At 43.6% G+C, this 20,597-nt stretch overlaps 1 protein-coding gene across 3 annotated transcripts in view; it reads left to right on the top strand.

The window, feature by feature from the left end:
- The window catches only part of LOC124000464 (calcium/calmodulin-dependent protein kinase kinase 1-like), a 124,882-nt gene that overhangs the window by 79,213 nt on the left and 25,072 nt on the right, over positions 1–20,597 (top strand). For all 3 annotated transcript variants that reach the window (XM_046306826.1, XM_046306824.1, XM_046306825.1), the window contains exons 7-13: positions 3,672–3,708; positions 7,010–7,031; positions 12,056–12,144; positions 16,301–16,500; positions 18,214–18,267; positions 18,547–18,620; positions 19,513–19,600. In XM_046306826.1, coding sequence (XP_046162782.1) covers positions 3,672–3,708; positions 7,010–7,031; positions 12,056–12,144; positions 16,301–16,500; positions 18,214–18,267; positions 18,547–18,620; positions 19,513–19,600 — 564 coding nt within the window. The remainder of the gene's footprint in view (positions 1–3,671; positions 3,709–7,009; positions 7,032–12,055; positions 12,145–16,300; positions 16,501–18,213; positions 18,268–18,546; positions 18,621–19,512; positions 19,601–20,597) is intronic.

Raw genomic sequence — 20,597 nt, 5'->3', positions numbered from 1 at the left:
TTTTAAAGTTTCTTCAACTGCAGTCGCAAAACCATCAAGCGCTATGATGAAACTGTCTCTCATGAGGACCGCCACAGGACAGGAAGACCCAGAGTTACCTCTGCTGCAGAGGATAAGTTCATTACAGTTACCAGCCTCAGAATTTGCAGCCCAAATAAATGTTTCACAGAGTTCCAATAACAGAAACATGAGCAATGGACATTAGACCAGTGGAAATCTGTCCTTGGTCTGATGAGTCCAAATTTAAGATTTTTGGTTCCAACCGCCATGTCTTTGTGAGACGCAGAGTAGATGTACGGATGATCTCTGCATGTGCGGTTCCCACCGTGAAGCATGGAGGAGGAGGTGTGATGCGGGGGTGCTTTACAGGTGACACTGTCTGCGATTGATTAGGTACACTCAACCAGCATGGCTACCACTGCATTCTGCAGTGATATGCCATCTCATCTGGTTTGCGCTTAGTGGGACTATTATTTGTTTTTCAACAGGACAATGACCCAACACATCTCCAGGCTGTGAAGGGCTATTTGACCAAGATGGAGAGGGATGGAACGCTGCATCAGATGACCTGGCCTCCACAATCACCAGACCTCAACCCAATTGAGATGGTTTGGGATGAGTTGGACCACAGAGTGAAGGAAAAGCAGGGAACAAGTGCTCAGCTTATGTGGGAACTCCTTCATGACTGTTGGAAAAGCAGAGATAGGTGTGGCTAAAGCTTACGAGGGTGTGAACGATGCTGAATAAGTTTAGGCAAATAAGAGCTCTACAGTAGGTACCAAAACATTCAAAGGCCATTTTTCTCAAAAGTGAGTATACAAGTTCCCATTGTTTCACAGAACCAGAGTAAAACGTTCTCAGAACATCCCAGAAAACTAAAAATGTACACAGCTTTGTACGAGATCTTCACTTTTTTTGGCAATTTCTCACATAGAATGGCCTTCATTTCTCAGAACATCAATATACTGATGAGATTCAGAAGATCTTTGTTTCTGGCCATTTTGAGCCTGTAATCGAACCCACAAATGTTGATGCTCCAGATACTCAATGAGTCCAAAGAAGGCCAGTTTTATTGCTTCTTTAATCAGGACACCAGTTTTCAGCTGTGCCAACATAATTGGAAAAGGGTTTTCTAATGATCAATTAGCCTTTTAAAATTATGAATTTGGATTAGCTAACACAACGTGCTATTGGAACACAGGAGTGATGGTTGCTGATAATGGGCCTTTGTAAACCTATGTAGATATTCCATTAAAAATCTTCAGTTTCCTGTTGCAATACTCATTTACAACATTAGCAATGTCTACACTTTATTTCTGATCAATTTGATGTTATTTTAATGGACAAAAAATTGCTTGTCTTTCAAAAACAATGACATTTCTAAGTGACCCCAAACTTTTGAACGGTAGTGTATGTACCCAGAACAGGCAACATTTTTCACTTCTCTTCTCACAATGTTGAAAAAACATTTACTTTTACCGGTCATTCTATTTATGGCTTCATTCCCACAATAATGTGAAACCAGAAACAGACACACAATTTCCAAGGAACCAAATGTGCTAGCTGGGAAGGAGTGTACTTTATATGGGATAGGGTGCCATTTGGGATGCAACCAAGTTCTGCGATGCAACCACAGTGGCTTATGTAAAGGAGATGGGAATAGATGGGAGAGGCACTGATTTAGAGATGATAGACAGACAAGCACCGCACTGACCCTCTCTCCTCTCCCATGTGACACCATCAGAGTGCTCTTCAATCACAGGCAGATGGCGGGGGCTCCCAGCCGTAATTGGGTGCCTCATCAGAGCAGGATGGAGAGCTGGGTGGGTGGAGGGCTAGGTGTTGGTGGATAGAGCGCTCGGGGAGGGCTGGAGTCAGTGGGTGGCACCATGCCAGGCCCACCAGTCATAATGAGTTTACAGTGAAAGGAGGGCAGGGTGGAGGAACTGGGGATGGGATGGAGTCAGTGGGTGGCCATGGGTACCTCTGGGGCTCCCAGCAGCACTGTGCCAGTCATTCGTAATGAGTTTACAGTGAAAGTGGAGCTCCTCTTAGCTTAGTATTTCAACTCTACAGCCCCATCCCAGAGCAGCCAGCCGCCCTCCTTTCCCAGGGCCGGATTAAGAAACCGAAATGCGTGGCTAATCTGACAATGACAAACTGAGATCAATCTGGTCTTGAATTCAAACAAACCCTTGCATTATGTGGCTGAGCAATGAGGAGAAACTGAAATGTTTTTGTTCATTGTGTATTTCCGTTTGCGGAATATTTAGATAAAGCCAGGAATAAAAGAAAAATGGCTACCTATAATTCAATTCTGAAAATAATTAGCTTCCATGTGGTAAATGGCACGTGTGTATATATTGTGTATATGCTTGTGTCCCACATGAATCTTCTCATTGTGCTAGACTGGGTTCAAATGCCTTCTGTTTTATTTGTATGTATTTATTTATCTGTATATGTTATGTATGTATATATGTACAGTACTAGTCAAATGTTTGGTCACACCTACTCATTCAAGGGTTTTTCTTTATTTAACTATTTTCTACATTGTAGAATAGTAGCGAAGACATCAGAACTATGAAATAACACATATGGAATCATGTGGTAACCAAAAAAAGTGTTAAACAAATCAAAATATATTTTATATTTGAGATTCTTCAAAGTAGCCGCCCTTTGCCTTGATGACAGCTTTGCACACTCTTGGCATTCTCTCAACCAACTTCATGAGGTAGTCACCTGGTATGCATTTCAATTAACAGGTGTGCCTTCTTAAAAGTTAATTTGTGGAATTTCATTCCTTCTTAATGCGTTTGAGCCAGTTGTGTTGTGACAAGGTAGGGGTGGTATACAGAAAAGCCTTATTTGATAAAAGACCAAGTCCATATTATGGCAAGAGCAGCTCAAATAAGCAAAGAGAAATGAGCAAATAGGCTATATTCTGTACACCAACCCTATCTGGTCACAACACAACTGATTGGCTCAAACGCATTAAGAAAGAAAGACATTTCTAACATTTCAGACCAGAAAAGTCCAAGCCCATGTCAGCTAACATTTTTTAGCTAGATGTTTTTGATCATTGATTTTGCTATCACATGAACAGGAAATTAGCTTTAAAACTGCTAAATGTTGTTTCCATCCCATGGCAAAAAAAATAGAATTGCAGGAAATGAGCTTTAAAATGATGCGGGGTGTCCCCAATGATGTAAGGGGGGCCCTAGTGAAACAGTTTGGCAAACACTGTTCTACTGTACTGAGCGTGGGTTGGGTCTAGGATGGGACCATATTAATAGTGCTTTGTTAATTAATTTTACAGCCAATATTGGATTCTAGACCAGTAAAATGTTCTTATTATGCTCAGAACCTTTCTCTCCATTTAAAATATTACTGTTTCTGCTAGAGGAAAATGTAAAACATAACATGGCAATTTCGTTTGTCACAGATGGTTAGTACAATGATAGAGTACATGTTAGATATTAATATCCCCCTCGTTTAGGCCTCAGTTCGAACTGGCATCTAACATACTCTAAAGAAAGTTGCTTTAAAGGCAAATGAATACTTGTTACGCTGCATTATTCAGTGTAATGCTAATGCCATGTCCTTATTCTATAGGGTCTGTTGTGTATTCTATTATATGAGGTATTCCTGATGATGTGTTATCATTGTTGCAGGTGTTGGATGATCCTGCAGAGGACAACCTCCACATGGGTATGTACCTCACCAGACTGCTCTCTCCCGCTCTCTTGATGTGCACTTAATCTCCCATTGACATTAATGAATGATTTATGTGCGAGTCCAAGTTGAGCGTGCTTATCTCAAACTCTAAATCGGCCTGTTGCTGCCCTTAGCAGTTGGCATAGCTGACTCCATATGAAAATGATAAACGAGAGGACAGCTCATTAATGAAGCCCTTCCCACAAACTCTTAGTAAAAAGGTTTCTTCATTTGTCCCCATAGGAGAACCCTTTTTGGTTTCAAGGGTTTCACGTAGAACATTGTATTAGTTAAAGGGCTCCACTTGGAACCCCCTGAAAATATTTTCAGAGTGTTCTCCTATGGGGTCAATTGAAAAACCCTTTATGGTTCTAGGAAGAACCGTCTTTTCTACGAGTGAACCACAACTCCACAGGGTACATAGACTATGGCTGGATTAATTCGATCAGTACTAGTAGGGAAAGGGGGATAACTAGTCAGTTGTACAACTGAATCCATTCAACTGAAATGTGCTTACCGCATTTAACCCATCCCCTCTGAATCAGAGAGGTCGGGGGGCTGCCTTAATCGGCTGACGAGGAACAGTGGGTTAACTGTCTTGCTCAGGGGCAGAATTACAGATTTTTAACTTGTCAGCTCTGGGATTCGATTCAGCAACCTTTCGGTTACTGGCCCAATGTAGTAGGCATGGCAGTAGAAAGAAAGGCGGAATTAGGCATCAAACCACCTAATCTACTGTAGCTAAGCATGGCCATTGGCTAATGAAATGATTTAGCTCATTTAAGGCCTCAGTGAAAAGGTGTTGTAACTTGGTGTTTGTGTCAGTCTTCAACCCATTGTGCCGAGTTCTAGAATATACTACAGTCTCTTTGACAGACATGTATGTAATGTACAGTGCATTCGAAAAGTATTCAGACCACTTTACTTTATCCACATTTTGTTATGTTACAGCCTTATTCTAAAATGGGTTAAATAGTTTTTTCCCCTGTAAAGCAAAAACAGCTTTTTTAAACATTGACATAAGTAATCATACCCTTTACTCAGTACTTTGTTGAAGCACCTTTGGCAGGGATTACAGCATTGAGTCTTCTTGGGTAGGATGCTACAAGCTAGGCACACCTGTATTTGGGAAGTTTCTCCCATTCTTCTCTGCTGATCCTCTCCAGCTCTGTCAGGTTGGATGGGGAGCGTCGCTGCACAGCTATTATCAGGTCTTGATTGGATTGAAGTCCGGGCTCTGGCTGGGCCACTCAAAGACATTCAGTGACTTGTCCCGAAGCCACTCCTGCGTTCTCTTGGCTGTGTGCTTAGGGTGAGTGTCCTGTTGGTAGGTGAACCCTCGCTCCAGTCTGAGGTCCTGAGCGCTCTGAGCAGGTTTTCATCATGGATCTCTCTGGACTTTGCTCCATTCATCTTTCCCTCACTCTTGACTGGTCTTCCAGTACCTGCCGATGGAAAAACATCCCCACAGCATGATGCTGCCACCACCATGCTTCACCGTAGGGATGGTGCCAGGTTTCCTCCAGACGTGAAGCTTGGCATTTAGGCCAAATAGTTCAATCTTGGTTTCATCAGACCAGAGAATCTTGTTTCTCATGGTCTGAGAGTCCATTAGGTGCCTTTTAACAAACTCCAAGCGGGCTGTCATCAAATCAAATCAAATCAAATTTATTTATATAGCCCTTCGTACATCAGCTGATATCTCAAAGTGCTGTACAGAAACCCAGCCTAAAACCCCAAACAGCAAACAATGCAGGTGTAAAAGCACGGTGGCTAGGAAAAACTCCCTAGAAAGGCCAAAACCTAGGAAGAAACCTAGAGAGGAACCGGGCTATGTGGGGTGGCCAGTCCTCTTCTGGCTGTGCCGGGTAGAGATTATAACAGAACATGACCAAGATGTTCAAATGTTCATAAATGACCAGCATGGTCAAATAATAATAAGGCAGAACAGTTGAAACTGGAGCAGCAGCACAGTCAGATGGACTGGGGACAGCAAGGAGCCATCATGTCAGGTAGTCCTGGGGCACGGTCCTAGGGCTCAGGTCCTCCGAGAGAGAGAAAGAAAGAGAGAATTAGAGAGAGCATATGTGGGGTGGCCAGTCCTCTTCTGGCTGTGCCAGGTGGAGATTATAACAGAACGTGGCCAAGATGTTCAAATGTTCATAAATGACCAGCATGGTTGAATAATAGTAAGGCAGAACAGTTGAAACTGGAGCAGGAGCATGGCCATGCCTTTTACTGAGGAGTGGCTTCCGTCTTACAATTCTACCATGAAGTTGGAGTTGGTTGTCCTTATGGAAGGTTTTCCCATCTCCACTCTGGAGCTCTGTCGGAGTGACCATCGGGTTCTTGGTAACCTCCCTGACCAAGGCCCTTCTCTACCTATTGCTCAGTTTGGTCGGGCGGCCAGCTCTAGGCAGAGCTTTGGTGGTTCCAAACTTCTTCCATTTAAGAATGATGGAGGCCACTGTGTTCCTGGGGACCTTCAATGCTGCAGAAATGCTTTGGTACCCTTCCCCAGCTCTGTGCCCCGACACAATCATTTACATTTACATTTAAGTCATTTAGCAGACGCTCTTATCCAGAGCGACTTACAAATTGGTGCATTCACCTTATGACATCCAGTGGAACAGTCACTTTACAATAGTGCATCTAAATCTTAAAGGGGGGGGGGTGAGAGGGATTACTTATCCTATCCTAGGTATTCCTTAAAGAAGTGAGGTGTCAGGTGTCTCCGGAAGGTGTCTCGGAGCTCTCCAATTCTGTCTCGGAGCTCTACGGACAATTCCTTCGACCTCATGACTTGGTTTTTGCTCTGACATGCAATGTCAACTGTAGGTGTGTGTCTTTCCAAATCATGTCCAATCAATTGAATTTAACACAGGTGCACTCCAATCAAGTTCTAGAAACATCTCAAGGATGATCAATGGAAACAGGATGCACCTGAGCTCAAGTTCGAGTGTAGCATTTCGCTACACTCGCATTAACATCTGCTAACCATGTGTATGTGACCAGTAAAATTTTATTTGATTTGAGTCTCATAACAAAGGGTCTGAATACTTATGTAAATAGGTATTTATGCATTTTTATTTTTTATTTTTAATACATTTAAAACCTGTTTTATCTTTGTCATTATGGGGTATTGTATGTAGATTGATGAGATTTTTTATTTTATTTAATACATTTTAGAATAAAGCTGTACCTAACAAAATGTGGAAAAAGGGAAGGGGTCTGAATACTTTCTGAATGCACCGTATGTAGACTGATGTGTTTCTCTTCTCTCCCTCTTCTGCAGTGTTTGATTTGATGCCAAAGGGGTGAGTAGCACTTTTTCCAACAATAATTCAAGCCTGGTCCCCACCCCCATCCTGGTCTCATAGACTAGACATGAACATGTACACGTAAATTCAGGATACTTAAATTAGTATGATATGTTTGGTATGGTTACAAAAGACATATAGTTACTTAATGCAAAAACAAAACTAGAGTGGATGGTCGGGGTGAATGGTTGGGGCATATAATGCGAACATCTAGCAACCTGTAACGGATCTCTTCCTCCTCTTCTGAGGAGGAGTAGCGAGAAGGATCGGAGGACCAATTTGCAGCGTGGTAAGTGTTCATGATGGAATATATAATGAATCAAACTAAACACTGAAATACAAAAAACAATAAAGTGAACGAACGAAAACCGAAACAGTCCTGTCTGGCGACATACACAAAGACTGAAGATAAACACCCACGAAACACAGGTGGAAAAAAGCTACCTAAGTATGATTATCAATCAGAGACAACTAACGACACCTGCCACTGATTGAAAACCATACTAGGCCGAACACAGAAAGCAACATAAAAAAACAAACAGACTGCCCACCCCAACTCACGCCCTGACCATACTAAAACAAAGACAAAACAAAGGAACTAAGGTCAGAACGTGACACAACCCAAAGGTCGCGAGTTTGAATTTCATTATGGACAACTTATGCTTTAGCTAATTTGCAACTTTTCAACAACTTACTACTTTTTAGCTACATTGCAACTGCTTAGCATGTTAGCTAACCCTTTCCCTAACCTTAAATGTAACCGTTTTAGCTAAACCTTCCCCTAACCTTAACCATTTAACCTAACTCCTAAACTTATCCCAAACCTTAACACCAACCCCCTAGCCCCGCTAATGTTAGCCAGCTAGCAAACATTAGCAACCTAGCCACCTAGCAAAATTTGTAACATATCATCATTTTATCAAATTCTGAACATATTGTACGTTTTGCTAATTCGTAACATATTGTACGTTTTGCGAATTCATAACATATAATATGAATTGTAGTTCGTAACATCTCATACCAAATGGGTGATGGACTCCCACCACAAATGAATACATACCATATGAAATGTAATATATGACATTCTCACACAGCCGCGAGCTGCCTACTGACACTAACCTACCAGATGAGCGAAATGTCTTCTATGCGCGCTTCGAAGTAAGCAACACTGATGCATTCATAAGAGCACCAGCTGTTCCAGATGACTGTGTGATCATGCTCTCCATAGCTGATGTGAGTAAGACCTTTAAACAGGTCAACATTCTCAAGGCTGCAGGGCCAGACGGATTACCAGGACATTACTCCAAGCATGCTCTGACCAACTTGCTTGTGTCTTCACTGACATTTTCAACCTGTCCCTGACTGAGTCTGTAATACCAACATGTTTCAAGCAGACCAACATTGTTCCTGTGCCCAAGAACAAGAAGGTAACCTGCCTAAATGACTACCGACCCATAACACTCATGTCTGTAGCCATGAAGTGCATCAACACCATTATCCCAGAAACCCTAGACCCATTCCAATTAGCATACTGCCCCAACAGATCCACAGATGACGCAATCTCTATTGCATTCCACAGTTTGCAGATGACACAACAGTGGTAGGCCTGATCACCGACAATGATGAGACAGCCTATAGGGAGGTCAGAGACCTGGCAGTGTGGTAACAACCTCTCCCTCAACGTGATCAAGACAAAGGAAATGATCGTGGACTACAGGAAAAGGAGGGCTGAGCACGCACCCATTTTCATTGACAGGACTGAAGTGGAGCAGGTTGAGAGCTTCAAGATCCCTGGTGTCCACATCTCCAACAAACTATCATGGTCCAAACACACCAAGACAGTCATGATGAGGGCACCACAACACCTATTCCCCCTCAAGAGACTGAAAAGATTTGGCATGGGTCCTAAAATCCTCAAAAAGTTATACAGCTGCTCTATTGAGAGCATCCTGACTGGTTGCATCACTGCCTGGTATGGCAACGGCTCTGCATCCACCCGTAAGGCGCTACAGAGGGTAGTGCGCACGGCCCAGTACATCGCTGGGGCCAAGCTTCCTGCCATCCAGGACCTCTATACCAGGCAGTGTCAGAGGAAGTCCCTAAAGATTGTCAAAGTCTCCAGCCACCCTAGTCATAGGTTGTTCTCTCTGCTACCGCACGGCAAGCGGTACCGGAGCACCAAGTCTAGGTCCAAAAAGCTTCTTAACAGCTTCTATCCCCAAGCCATAAGACTTCTGAACAGCTAATCAAATGGCTACCGGACAATTTGCATTGAACCCCCAACCCCCTGCATTTTTACGCTGCTGCTACTCTCTGTTTATTATCTATACATAGTCACTTTACCTACCTACATGTACATATTACCTTAATTACCTTGACCAACCTGTGCCCCCCAGCACATTGACTCTGTACCAGTACCCCCTGTATATAGCCTCGTTACTGTTATTTTAGTTTTATTGAGTTTTGTTTTTTTCTTCTTTACTTCAGTTTATTTTAACTAAATACTTTCTTAACACTGATTTTTCTTTAAACTGCATTGTAAGTAAGCATTTCACTGTAAGGTCTACACATCTTGATTTGATTTGATATACTAAATGGAGTATCTCAGATTCAGTGGTGGAAAAAGTACCCAAATGTCATACTTGAATAAAAGTAAAGATACATTCACAGAAAATGGCTCTAGTAAAAGTGATAGTAACCCAGTAAAATAATACTTGAGGAGAAGTCTAAAAGTATTTGGTTTTAAATATACTTAATTACATAAACTTAAATATAAGTTAATGTAATTGCTAAAATATACTTAAGTATCAAAAGTAAAAGTATGAATCATTTCCCATTCCTTGTACTAATTTAAGGGGCACACTCCAACACATAAGCATTTGTGTTTAGTGAGTTGCCAGATCACAGGTAGTAGGGATGACCAAGGATATTATCTTGATAAGTGTGTGAATTGGACCATTTTCCTGTCCTGCTAAGCATTCAAAATGAAACCCAAAAGTACTTTTGATTTACATACAGAATAATATGAAATGCTCTGAGACCAGGTTGCCATCCCCTCTTCCCTTTTCCCCTCATCCCCCTTCTCTCTTCGGTGTTCTCCTTCATTACTCAAAGCTGATGTAGTGCTTGTGTTTGTTCACTGCTCTCTCTCTCTCTCTCTCTCTCTCTCTCTCTCTCTCTCTCTCTCTCTCTCTCTCTCTCTCTCTCTCTCTCTCTCGGGATTCATTATGTGCTTATGTTTTACACTTGCCAGTTATTATCAGTGGTATTAGCACTGCACCAGGGTTTCTCTACACTTTCTGCCCCACTGGTTGGGCTCTGTTGGTTAACCCTTTCATGTCCAGTTAATAATCATACATCCCTTCCTGTAGAAAAATGGACCCAAAGACAATTTGGACCCATAGACGCTTTGGACACCAAAGACGCAAATGTAATATTAATATCAGCTATACTCTACGAAAGTCCCTCCTACTTCCTGGATTATGTCTCATATTGTTTTTGAATGAGATTCAAGAGTATTATCATCCAATTCATTAAAATGCTGTCATTTAAGATAAACAGTATGTTTTTAAAGTAAAACCTTTTGTGAATCCCATTCAAAAACAGTATGGAACATGATCCAGGAAGTAGGCAGGACTTTCACAGCACATTATCAGCTATTAGTAATACTATTCCCCTGTTTCTATCACAAAGAAGCCAATTTGATGTGAAGCTAACGGCTTTATGACTTTATGAATCAAGACATTTTGCTTCAATGGAAGGGCAACTTATCCCAGCTAATCCACCTATTGTCTATTTAACTGTTACTCAGACAGAGAGGGGGAGAAAGAGAGGAGAGGAAAAGAATAAGGGGAGAGAGAGAGGAGAGGAGTGAGGTAGAGAGAGAAGTGATTATTTGATCTCCAGGGTAGGTACTGACCTTCCATTGCCAGACAGAGAACCGAGAGAAGTGGAAAGGTAAGGAGAGCGAAGGGGGGAGAGGGAGGGAGGGAGGGAGTGAGAGAGAGAGTGAGAGAATAGATCATTTAGTTTTTCTCAGTCTGCATATTAGTAATGGTCTATTTCTACCCGGAGAGGAGATGGGAACGCAGTTTCCCTTTAACTTCAATTCCATTACTCCTTCCATCTATACACACTCAGGATATAGCCATTTAGTTGGAGTAATGAAATGGAGGACTTCAGACACATTTGAGTGTTGTAGCTAGCTGTCTGTCGAATAGCTGATTAGTGATTTGGTGGTTAAATCAAATCAAACTTTATTTGTCACATGCTCCAAATACAACAGGTGTATACCGTACTGTGAAATGCTTACTTACAAGCCCTTAACTAACAGTGCAGTTCAAGAAGAGTTAAGAAAATATTGACCAAATAAACTAAAGTATAAAGTAATAATAAGTAACACAATAAAATGACAACAACGAGGCTACATACAGCGGGTACCGGTACCGAGTCTATGTGCGGGGGTACAGTTTAGTCGAGGTCATTTGTACATGTAGCTAGGGGTAAAGTGACTAAGCATAGATAATTAACAGACTGTAGCTATGTCTCTAGTCTCTACCATTTTCTGTACAGCATGGACAGATTGGTCATGTTCCATTTAAGCCCTGAATTAAATGAAGTCTTGTCTATGTGAGCAGGAGACATTGAGCTGTTACCGGTGGTGCTGTTTTGGTCCTTGATTTGACATGCCATTATTAGATGTTGGGTGCCAGTGACGTGGGAGGTTGTGTGGTTGTCTTGTGTAACATTATTGTTTGTACAATCTGCTCCAGAGTGTGCTTGGATTTGGATCTATATATACAGGCTGTATTCAAGTGCCATATGGAATGGAACTAAAGTAGCTTAACCGCTATCCTTCCAGCGGTTAATGACAAAAAGATCTCTCTTTGTCTCCCTGTATCTGTCTCTCTATCTGTCTGTCTCTCTATCTGTCTCTATCCCCCTCTCTCTATCTCTCTCTGTCTTTTTCTCTTGCTAACTCTCTCTGTGTATTTGTGTGTTGGTTCCTGATGCGGTCCCAGTCCAGTGATGGAGGTCCCCACAGACAGTCCCTTCACTGAGGAGCAAACACGCCTCTACTTCAGAGACATTGTCCTGGGTATTGAGTACTGTGAGTACCAGCATCATACTCCTCCCTCTCCTCTCCTCTTCCTCCCCTCTTCCTCCCTTACTGCTCCTCCACCCCTCCTTGCGTCTACTTGAAAGCGATCGTCCTCGATATCCTGGGCATGGAGCACTGTAAGGATCCACATACATGTATACATGATTGTAGGTACCATCCGAGGGTCTCGCTCTGAGCTACCAGACTACCACACTACCCTCATATCAATCTCAGTGGAGAGGCAAGCCAGCCACCACCACTGCCTCCATTAAACTGAACAGCATTGAACAGGGTGCCTGGTAGACTTCCGATTCCATTTCCCCCATCTTTGTGTTTTCCACTCATCCCTCATCTATCTCCCATCCAGCCACAGTATGTTCAGGTCCTAAAGGGCTTCTCTGTTCTGGTGTGTCACACACAATCTCCCCTCAGCGCCATTGAGCTCATAACCAATTAGGGCTTTTCTAAGGCCATTTTAGACTGAGTGTGGTCTGGCTCACAGGGCTATGTGCACAATCAGTACATCAATAGGTAAACTGTACTGTAGTAGCGTTGTAGAGAATGGGCTACGTAGGAAGTGTATGCTCTCTATACAGTAGGGAAATTTGGTTTGGTTTGTTATTGTAAATGTTATGATTGGGTGTATGGGTTTGTTGTTGGTCTCTATGTTTGTGGAAATTAATTTCCTTCTTGGAGGACAATATAATCCAATCTAATGCGCTCTGTAGGCTTCTGTCGAAGCATGGCAAAGCTTGGGCTACAACCTAGAAGGGTTCTTTGGCAGTCCCCACAGGAGAACCAACCCTTTGAATAACCCTTTTTGGTTCCAGGTAGAACCAAAAACTAGCTCCTGTTTGATCTCATTACTATCTCAAACACTTAATCTGAAAAAAATGACAAGTTAATTAGTGGGTAATGGTGATTTCAGAAACAAAGTGGAACGACCAAAAACAGTTGTTGCATTTACAACCAGTAATTTAAGTCTATTTTTATTTGGATTTCATGTAATGAACATACACAAAATAGTCCAAATTGGTGATGTGAAATGAAGAAAAAAAAAATGTAATTACAAAATAATTAAACGGAAAAGTGGTGCGTGCACATGTATTCACGCCCTAAATAAGATCTGGTGCAACAATTACCTTCAGAAGTTACATAATTAGTTAGTTTGCACACAGGTGGACTTTATTTAAGTGTCACATGATCTGTCACATATAGTTTATATACACCTGTTCTGAAAGGCCCCAGAGTCTGCAACATCCCTAAGCAAGGGGCACCTCCAAGCAAGCAGCACCATGAAGACCAAGGAGCTCTCCAAACAGGTCAGGGACAAAGTTGTGGAGAAGTACAGATCAGGATTGTGTTATAAAAAATATCAGTAACATCCCACGGAGCACCATTAAATCCATTATTTAAAAATGTAAAGAATATGGTACCACAACAAACCAGCCAAGAAAGGGCTGCCCATCAAAACTCAGGGACCAGGCAAGGAGGGCATTAATAAGGGAGGCAACAAAGAGACCAAAGATAACCTTGAAGGAGCTGCAAAGCTCCACAGAGGAGATTGAAGTATCTGACTATAGGACCTTTTTAAGCCGTACACTCCACAGAGCTGGGCTTTTACGGAAGAGTGGACAGAAAAAATCAATTTCTTAAAGAAAAAAGTAAGTGAGCATGTTTGGTGTTCGCCAAAAGGCATGTGGAAGACTCCCCAAACATATGGAAGAAGGTACTCAAGTCAGATGAGACTAAAATTGAGCTTTTTGGACATCAAGGAAAACGCAATGTCTGGCGCAAACCCAGCACCTCTCATCACCCAGAGAACAACATCCCACAGTGAAGCATGGTGGTGGCAGCATCATGCTGTGGGGATGTTTTTCATCGGCAGGGACTGGGAAACTGGTCAGAATTGAAGAAATAATGGATGGCGCTAAATACAGGGAAATTCTTGAGGGAAACCTGTTTCAGTCTTCCAGAGATTTGAGACTGTGACGGAGGTTCACCTTCCAGCAGGACAATGACCTTAAGCATACTGCTAAAGCAACACTCGTGTGGTTTAAGGGGAAACATTTAAATGTCTTGGAATGGCCTAGTCAAAGCCCAGACCTCAATCCAAATGAGAATCTGTGGTATGACTTAAAGATTGCTGTACACCAGCGGAAACTATCCAACTTGAAGGAGCTGTAGCAGTTTTGTCTTGAAGAATGGGCAAAAATCCCAGTGGCTAGGAGTGCCAAGCTTATAGAGACATACCCCAAGAGACATGCAGCTGCAAAAGGTGACTCTACAAAGTATCGACTTTGGTGGGGTGAATAGTTATGTATGCTCCAGTTTTCTGTTTTTTGTCTTATTTCTTGCTTGTTTAACAATATCAAATATTTTGCATCTTCAAAGTGGTAGGCGTGTTGTGTAAATCAAATGACACAACCCCCCCAAAAAAATTATCTGATTAATTTTAATTTCAGGTTGTAACAGAATAGGAAAATTGCCAAGTGGGGTGAATACTTTAGCATGCCACTGTATCTAAATACGTATCGAATCATCTTGAAAGGGAAAGATGCACAACCCTAGGTAGGTAGGTGTTAAATGTGTTGGGCCAGTAACCGAAAGGTCACTGGTTTGAATCCATGAGCCAACTACATAAAACATCTGTCGATGTGCCTTTGAGTAAGGCACTTAACCCTAATTGCTCTTGTAAATTGTTCTGGATAAGAGCATCTGCCAAATGACTCAAATGTATAATGAGTAAGATGTCTTCCTATTTGCCTGGTATTAGAAGTAGAGGAGCTCCTGTCTCCTGATTCTGCCTCTTCGACCCTATTCTGCATCTTATGACATGCACTTTCTTCCCAGCCGGCTCAGCCCTCCTCTCCTGCCCTACCTTCCTGACCTTTTTCTCTTTCCAGATGAAATCCTGCAACTAGTGAAGTCCGGCCGCCCAACAACCTGCCCACTCGACCCCAACCCCTCTTTCTCCAGACCATCTCTGGAGACCTTCTCACGTTCCTCATCAACTCATCCCTGACCACTGGCTGCGTCTCCTCTCACTTCAAAATAGCCTGAGTCACCATTCCCCTCCTCAAGAAACCAACACTCGGACCCATCTGACGTCAAAAAATGACAGACTGGTATCCCATCTTTCTTTTCCTTCCAAAATACTTGAGCATCCTGTCTCGGACCAACTCTCTCGCTATCTCTCTCAGAATGATCTTCTTGACCGTAACCAGTCAGGCTTCAAGACAGGGGTCACTCAACCGAGACTTTGCACCTCTGTATCCTGGAGGCTCTCCACACTGCCAATACTGACTCTTTCCTCAGTTCTCATCCTCCTAGATCTATCCGCTGCCTACGACACCATGAACCATCAAATCCTGCTCTACACCCTCTCAGGGCTGGGCGTCTCAGGCTCTACACACTCTTGGATTGCATCCTACCTGGCAGGCCAGTCCTACCAGGTGACGTGGGGATGATCTCTGTCTGCACCACCTACTCTCACTACTGGTGTCCCCCAGGGCTCGGTTGTAGGTCCTCTCCTCTTCTCTCTATACACCAAGTCACTCAGCTCCGTCATATCCTCACACGGTTTCTTCTATCGTTGCTATGCGGTGTTCAACCTTCCCAAGTTCTCCCATGTCACCCCGCACACTCCACGGGGTTCAGTTGAAGCTCACATCCACTACAAGACCATAGTACTTGCCTATGGAGCAGCAAGAGGAACTGCCCCTCCCTACCTTCAGGCTATACTCAAACCCTACACCCCAACCCGAGTACTCCGTTCTTCCACCTCTGGTCTCTTGGCAGCTCCCGCTCAGGCCAGTCAAAGCTCTTCTCTGTCCTGGCACCCCAATGATGGAAGCAGCTTCACTCTGAAGCTAGGACAGCAGAGTCCCTGTCCATCTTCAGAAAAACATCTGAAACCCTACCTACCTCTTCAAAGAGTACTTCATGAAAGGCAAAAAATACTGCCTTTCGTGAAGTAACACTCATTCTTTCCCCCCCTTATTAGCATTGCCCTGCAATTTTCTGACCACAGAAAATGCTGGATCTTTGCAAAATCATAATGGTCAGGTGCAGGCCCATGCAATACGAAGTTTTACAAAGTGCTATTTTGCTAGTATACCCTGTAAAATGCCTATCTCTCGTTCTCTCTCTCCATTCTCCTCAGTGCACTACCAAAAGATTGTCCACCGGGACATCAAGCCTGCTAACGTGCTGCTGGGGGATGACGGCCATGTGAAGATTGCTGACTTTGGGGTCAGTAACCAGTTTGAGGGCAACGATGCCCTGCTCTCCTCTACGGCTGGGACTCCTGCTTTCATGGCCCCAGAGACCCTGTCAGATATCCACCAGAGCTTCAGTGGAAAAGTATGGTCAAAGTGTGTGTGTGTGTGTGTGTGTGTGTGTGTGTGTGTGTGTGTGTGTGTGTGTGTGTGTGTGTGTGTGTGTGTGTGTGTGTGTGTGTGTGTGTGTGTGTGTGTGTGTGTGTGTGTGTGTGTGTGTGTGTGTGTGTGTGTGTGTGTGTGTGCTTTCTCGTTGCAGTACAATATTTTTGCTAACATGGGGAATGTATATTTCCCAGGCTGTTTATATAGAGCTGTGGATGTTCAAGGGTTGGCAGCATCGGTTGCAGTAGATGTTGGCCTGTAGCCAGCTGAGCCGTGGAACAAGCTGAGGAACAGGAGGAAGAGGAATAAAAACCATGAAATTAAAATGAGCCGCCGCCAGTCAAAGTGGAGCAGAGAGGAGAGGGGTGGGTGAGGAGAGGGGAGGGGAGGATAGGAGAAGAGAAGGGAGGAGAGGAGAGCATTTGTGGTGCCAATGATGCCAGGAGGAAGCCTACCTCTCTCTCTGCTTCTCTCTCTCTCTATCTCTCTCTCTTTCCGTGTCCCTCCCTGCATACTTTAGCAACAAGCGTCAGGCAGCGAGACAAGAGAAGAGGAAAGGAGGAGAGGAGAGCAGAGCAGAGTAGAGTCCATCACTAGGCAGCATCTTTGTGCTGCTCTGACTGACAGCTCATCTCTTTGGGCTTCTATTTAATCAGCTCACCCGCTTTATATAAGATAACTAATTCATTTTCAGGCCTTTTTCTGGATAATCCTCAAATGGCCGTTTGATTTGATGGGTTTGGTCACGGACAGGAAGACCCTGCCTGCAACTGAGAACTTGGAACAGAAAATTGCACGACAGGCAAAACTGTCAGCAGAGTATGAATTGGGTAAGAGACAAGTGCTCTAGGCCACTAGCCTTCCTTCTGTCTCTCTTCAGGGAACATATGCTGTACAAGTGCCACTCCTGTTCTGATTTGTCAAGTAGTCCCCGAGCCTTGTTCGAGAGCAAACACTGTATCATTGACGTCTGCTAATTCTATACTCAGCAGCAAAACACAATCTAAATTATTTGATTTCAGTGGACAATGTTTAAAAGCACACAAAACAAAAGCCACTCTCAGTTGCTCTGAAATTGCAGTAGCCTGTCTGTATCTGTATAGAAGAGATTGGCTGTGCAGTGCTCTAATGGGCCATGTGAAAGAAGATAGGCTGTGTGATAGAGTGGCTGGGGTCAGAGGGCAGGGTTTACAATCATAGTGCCAGCCGGGCCAGCCAGTAAGCAAGCCAAGCAGGCAGAGAGTGAGAGTGTCCTGGTCAGTCAGTGTGCTGCACATTGGAACCCAGCAGTTAGATCGAGGACAGAGAGAGAGAGGGAGGGGGTGAAGAGAGGGAGAGAGAGAGAGCAGGGCAGGAATGAGACTGATGGATGGCTGCAGGCTGAGGCTCGATTGGCTCTCGGATTCTGTTTCCTATCTGATTGCCCTGCAAAGGTCCCTAGAGATACACTCGTTGGGCTGATAGTGGACTTGGAAAGTGGTATGAGCGGTGTGTCTGTGTGTGTGGGTGTGTGCATTTGTGTGTGCTTGAGTGCTTGTCTATCTGTCTGTATCTGTCTGTCTGTTTCTTTTTATGTCTGTCTGTCAGTCTGTATGTCTGTCTGTGTAATCTTATTCTGAGTCTATGAGTCTGCGTTTCTCTATGTGTTCACTGGTACAGCTTCTCTTACCGTTTGACTGCTATTGTTTTTCAGGCATTGGATGTATGGGCCATGGGAGTGACTGTCTACTGCTTTGTGTTTGGGAAGGTAAGCAAGCCAGCTGATTTCTGTGTCCATTTTCTCTTCTTTTCACTACTTCCCAGCCTGCCACCAACCATTATTTCTTTCAGTGACGTTCTATGGGAGAAGTGGTGGAAGAGGGGTTTTCCCTATGTATAGATAGTGATGAGTCTCTGCTAGCACAGCTGGCCCCTCTGTATAACTTAGTATAACTTAGATGTTCTTAGAATTTTAATTATAACTTATAACGCTCACTTTTTTACCTCTCCTCGTCTGTCCTCTCCTCTTTCGCTTTTCAACTTGCAGTGTCCGTTCATTGATGAATACATCCTGGTTCTACACAATAAGATCAGGACTAAATGTGTGGAGTTCCCAGAGTCGTAAGTCTCTCTTTTTCTCTCTCTTTCCCATTACTCCATCACCCCTCCGTCCTCTTTATTAAATGAGACAGACTTGATGTTCCAGACATCCCAGAGTTGAAACCGATGCTGCCAACTTAGCTGTTGCTCAGAGGAGTCACTCTCACACAAGCACACACACCCTTCAAAAGTATGGTGATGTTCCTAGTGTTCTGTCAACTGACTGTGATAAAAATAAAAAAATCCTCTGAAGCCAAACCGGAGTGTCAGTAGTGGTTACCTGCAGACTGTAACACTCACTCGCAGTATCCTCTCTCCTCTTCTCTCCTTCTCTCTCTGAAAAAACACCCAATGCCAGACAAAAAGTAACCTGGAGGCAAATTCTAATTCTCTGTGTCCGGTATAGGCGAGAAAGAAAGAAGAAGAGTGAGATAAAAACAGACGGGAGAGGGAGACAGAGAGAGGAACACAGCGAAACAGAGAGAGCGAGAGTGTCAGCTGGAGTATGTGTGGGGAAGACATGTAATCTTGTCATCCCCAGCCTAATGAAATAGTCTCCCTGTCTGTGTAGGACATGTCATCTTGTCAGGCCCAGCTTAATGAAATAGTCTTTGTGCATGCGTGCGTGCGTCTGGTGTGGACCCTTAGTTGTTCTGTGTGGGAAGATGGCATGCTGCTCCCTAGTCCTCCTAACACAACAACATCACATTACATAACGGGCTCATCTCAATGCAAACACCTTACAACAACACTGCCTGGGTTAGCTTAGCTACCACCACTGTCATTATTTAAGACGGATACTGTTGGAGGATTTTTACCTCTGTTCATTGTTTACATGATCAATAACTGTCGAACCCCCCCCCCACCCCTCCTCATCGCTGTGTATCTGACCTCTGTGTCTGTGTTCTTGTAGGCCAGAGATCAGTGAGGAGTTGAAGACTCTTATCCTGAAAATGTTGGACAAGAACCCTGACACCAGGATCACCATACCTGAGATCAAGGTGAGGGGAGGAGGAACCAGTCCAGGGCTCCACCATCATCCCCCTTACTTAGACGAATGGTACTGTAGGAGGTTACTTGCATAAGGTCGTTTCAATGGGACTCATTAACAGGCAGTGCTGAATGGGTCATGAGCATGACTGAATGTGTTCTCCCAGTAGATTGCCAGATCAACAGCTGTCCTTAGTGTTAAAGGTCACACACAAATGCAAGTAAGCGAAGTCCCAAAACTAAAGGTGAAGGCTGAATCCTCTCTCCCTACGAGTTCTAACTTGTAATCTGATCTGTTGTCAGCGGATCATCTCTCTCCAGGGGCTATGTGTGGGTGTGGGTATGGCCTCCAGTTCCTCCATCTCCTCATCAGAAAAGAGCCACTGCTCGTCAGAGTACCCATGTTGCCTCATCTGTGGAGGCGCCACGGCCTCTTCCTGTTCTTCAGCAGTGTCCTCAGAGTCAGACCAGGCCTTTATTTTCTGTACCACTGGGTGCATGCGGGCCTCTCTCTCAATGTCGGCCCTCCGCATCAGCTCCCTATATTAAAAGGCTTGAAGCTGGCAGAAGTACTCATAAAAGGACTGGATGTTGTGCTGGAGTATAGCTATAAATGTGGATATGTACAGTTGAAGTTGAAAGTTTACATACGCTTAGGTTGGAGTCATTAAAACTATTTTTTTCAAACACTCCACAAATTTCTTGTTAACAAACTATAAGTCGGCAAGTTGGTTAGGACATCTACTTTGTGCATGACACAAGTCATTTTTCCAACAATTGTTTACAGACAGATTATTTCACTTATAATTCACTGTAATCACAATTCCAGTGGGTCAGAAATGTACATACACTAAGTTGACTGTGCCTTTAAAGAGCTTGGAAAATTCCAGAAAATGATGTCATGGCTTTAGAAGCTTCTGATTGGCTAATTGACATAATTCGAGTCAATTGGAGGTGTACCTGTGGATGTATTTCAAAGCCTACCTTCATGGTAAAATCAAAAGAAAT

The sequence above is a fragment of the Oncorhynchus gorbuscha genome, linkage group LG16, assembly GCF_021184085.1.
Source record: "Oncorhynchus gorbuscha isolate QuinsamMale2020 ecotype Even-year linkage group LG16, OgorEven_v1.0, whole genome shotgun sequence".
Lineage (NCBI taxonomy): Eukaryota > Metazoa > Chordata > Actinopteri > Salmoniformes > Salmonidae > Oncorhynchus > Oncorhynchus gorbuscha.
This window is presented reverse-complemented; position numbering and strand designations above follow the sequence as displayed.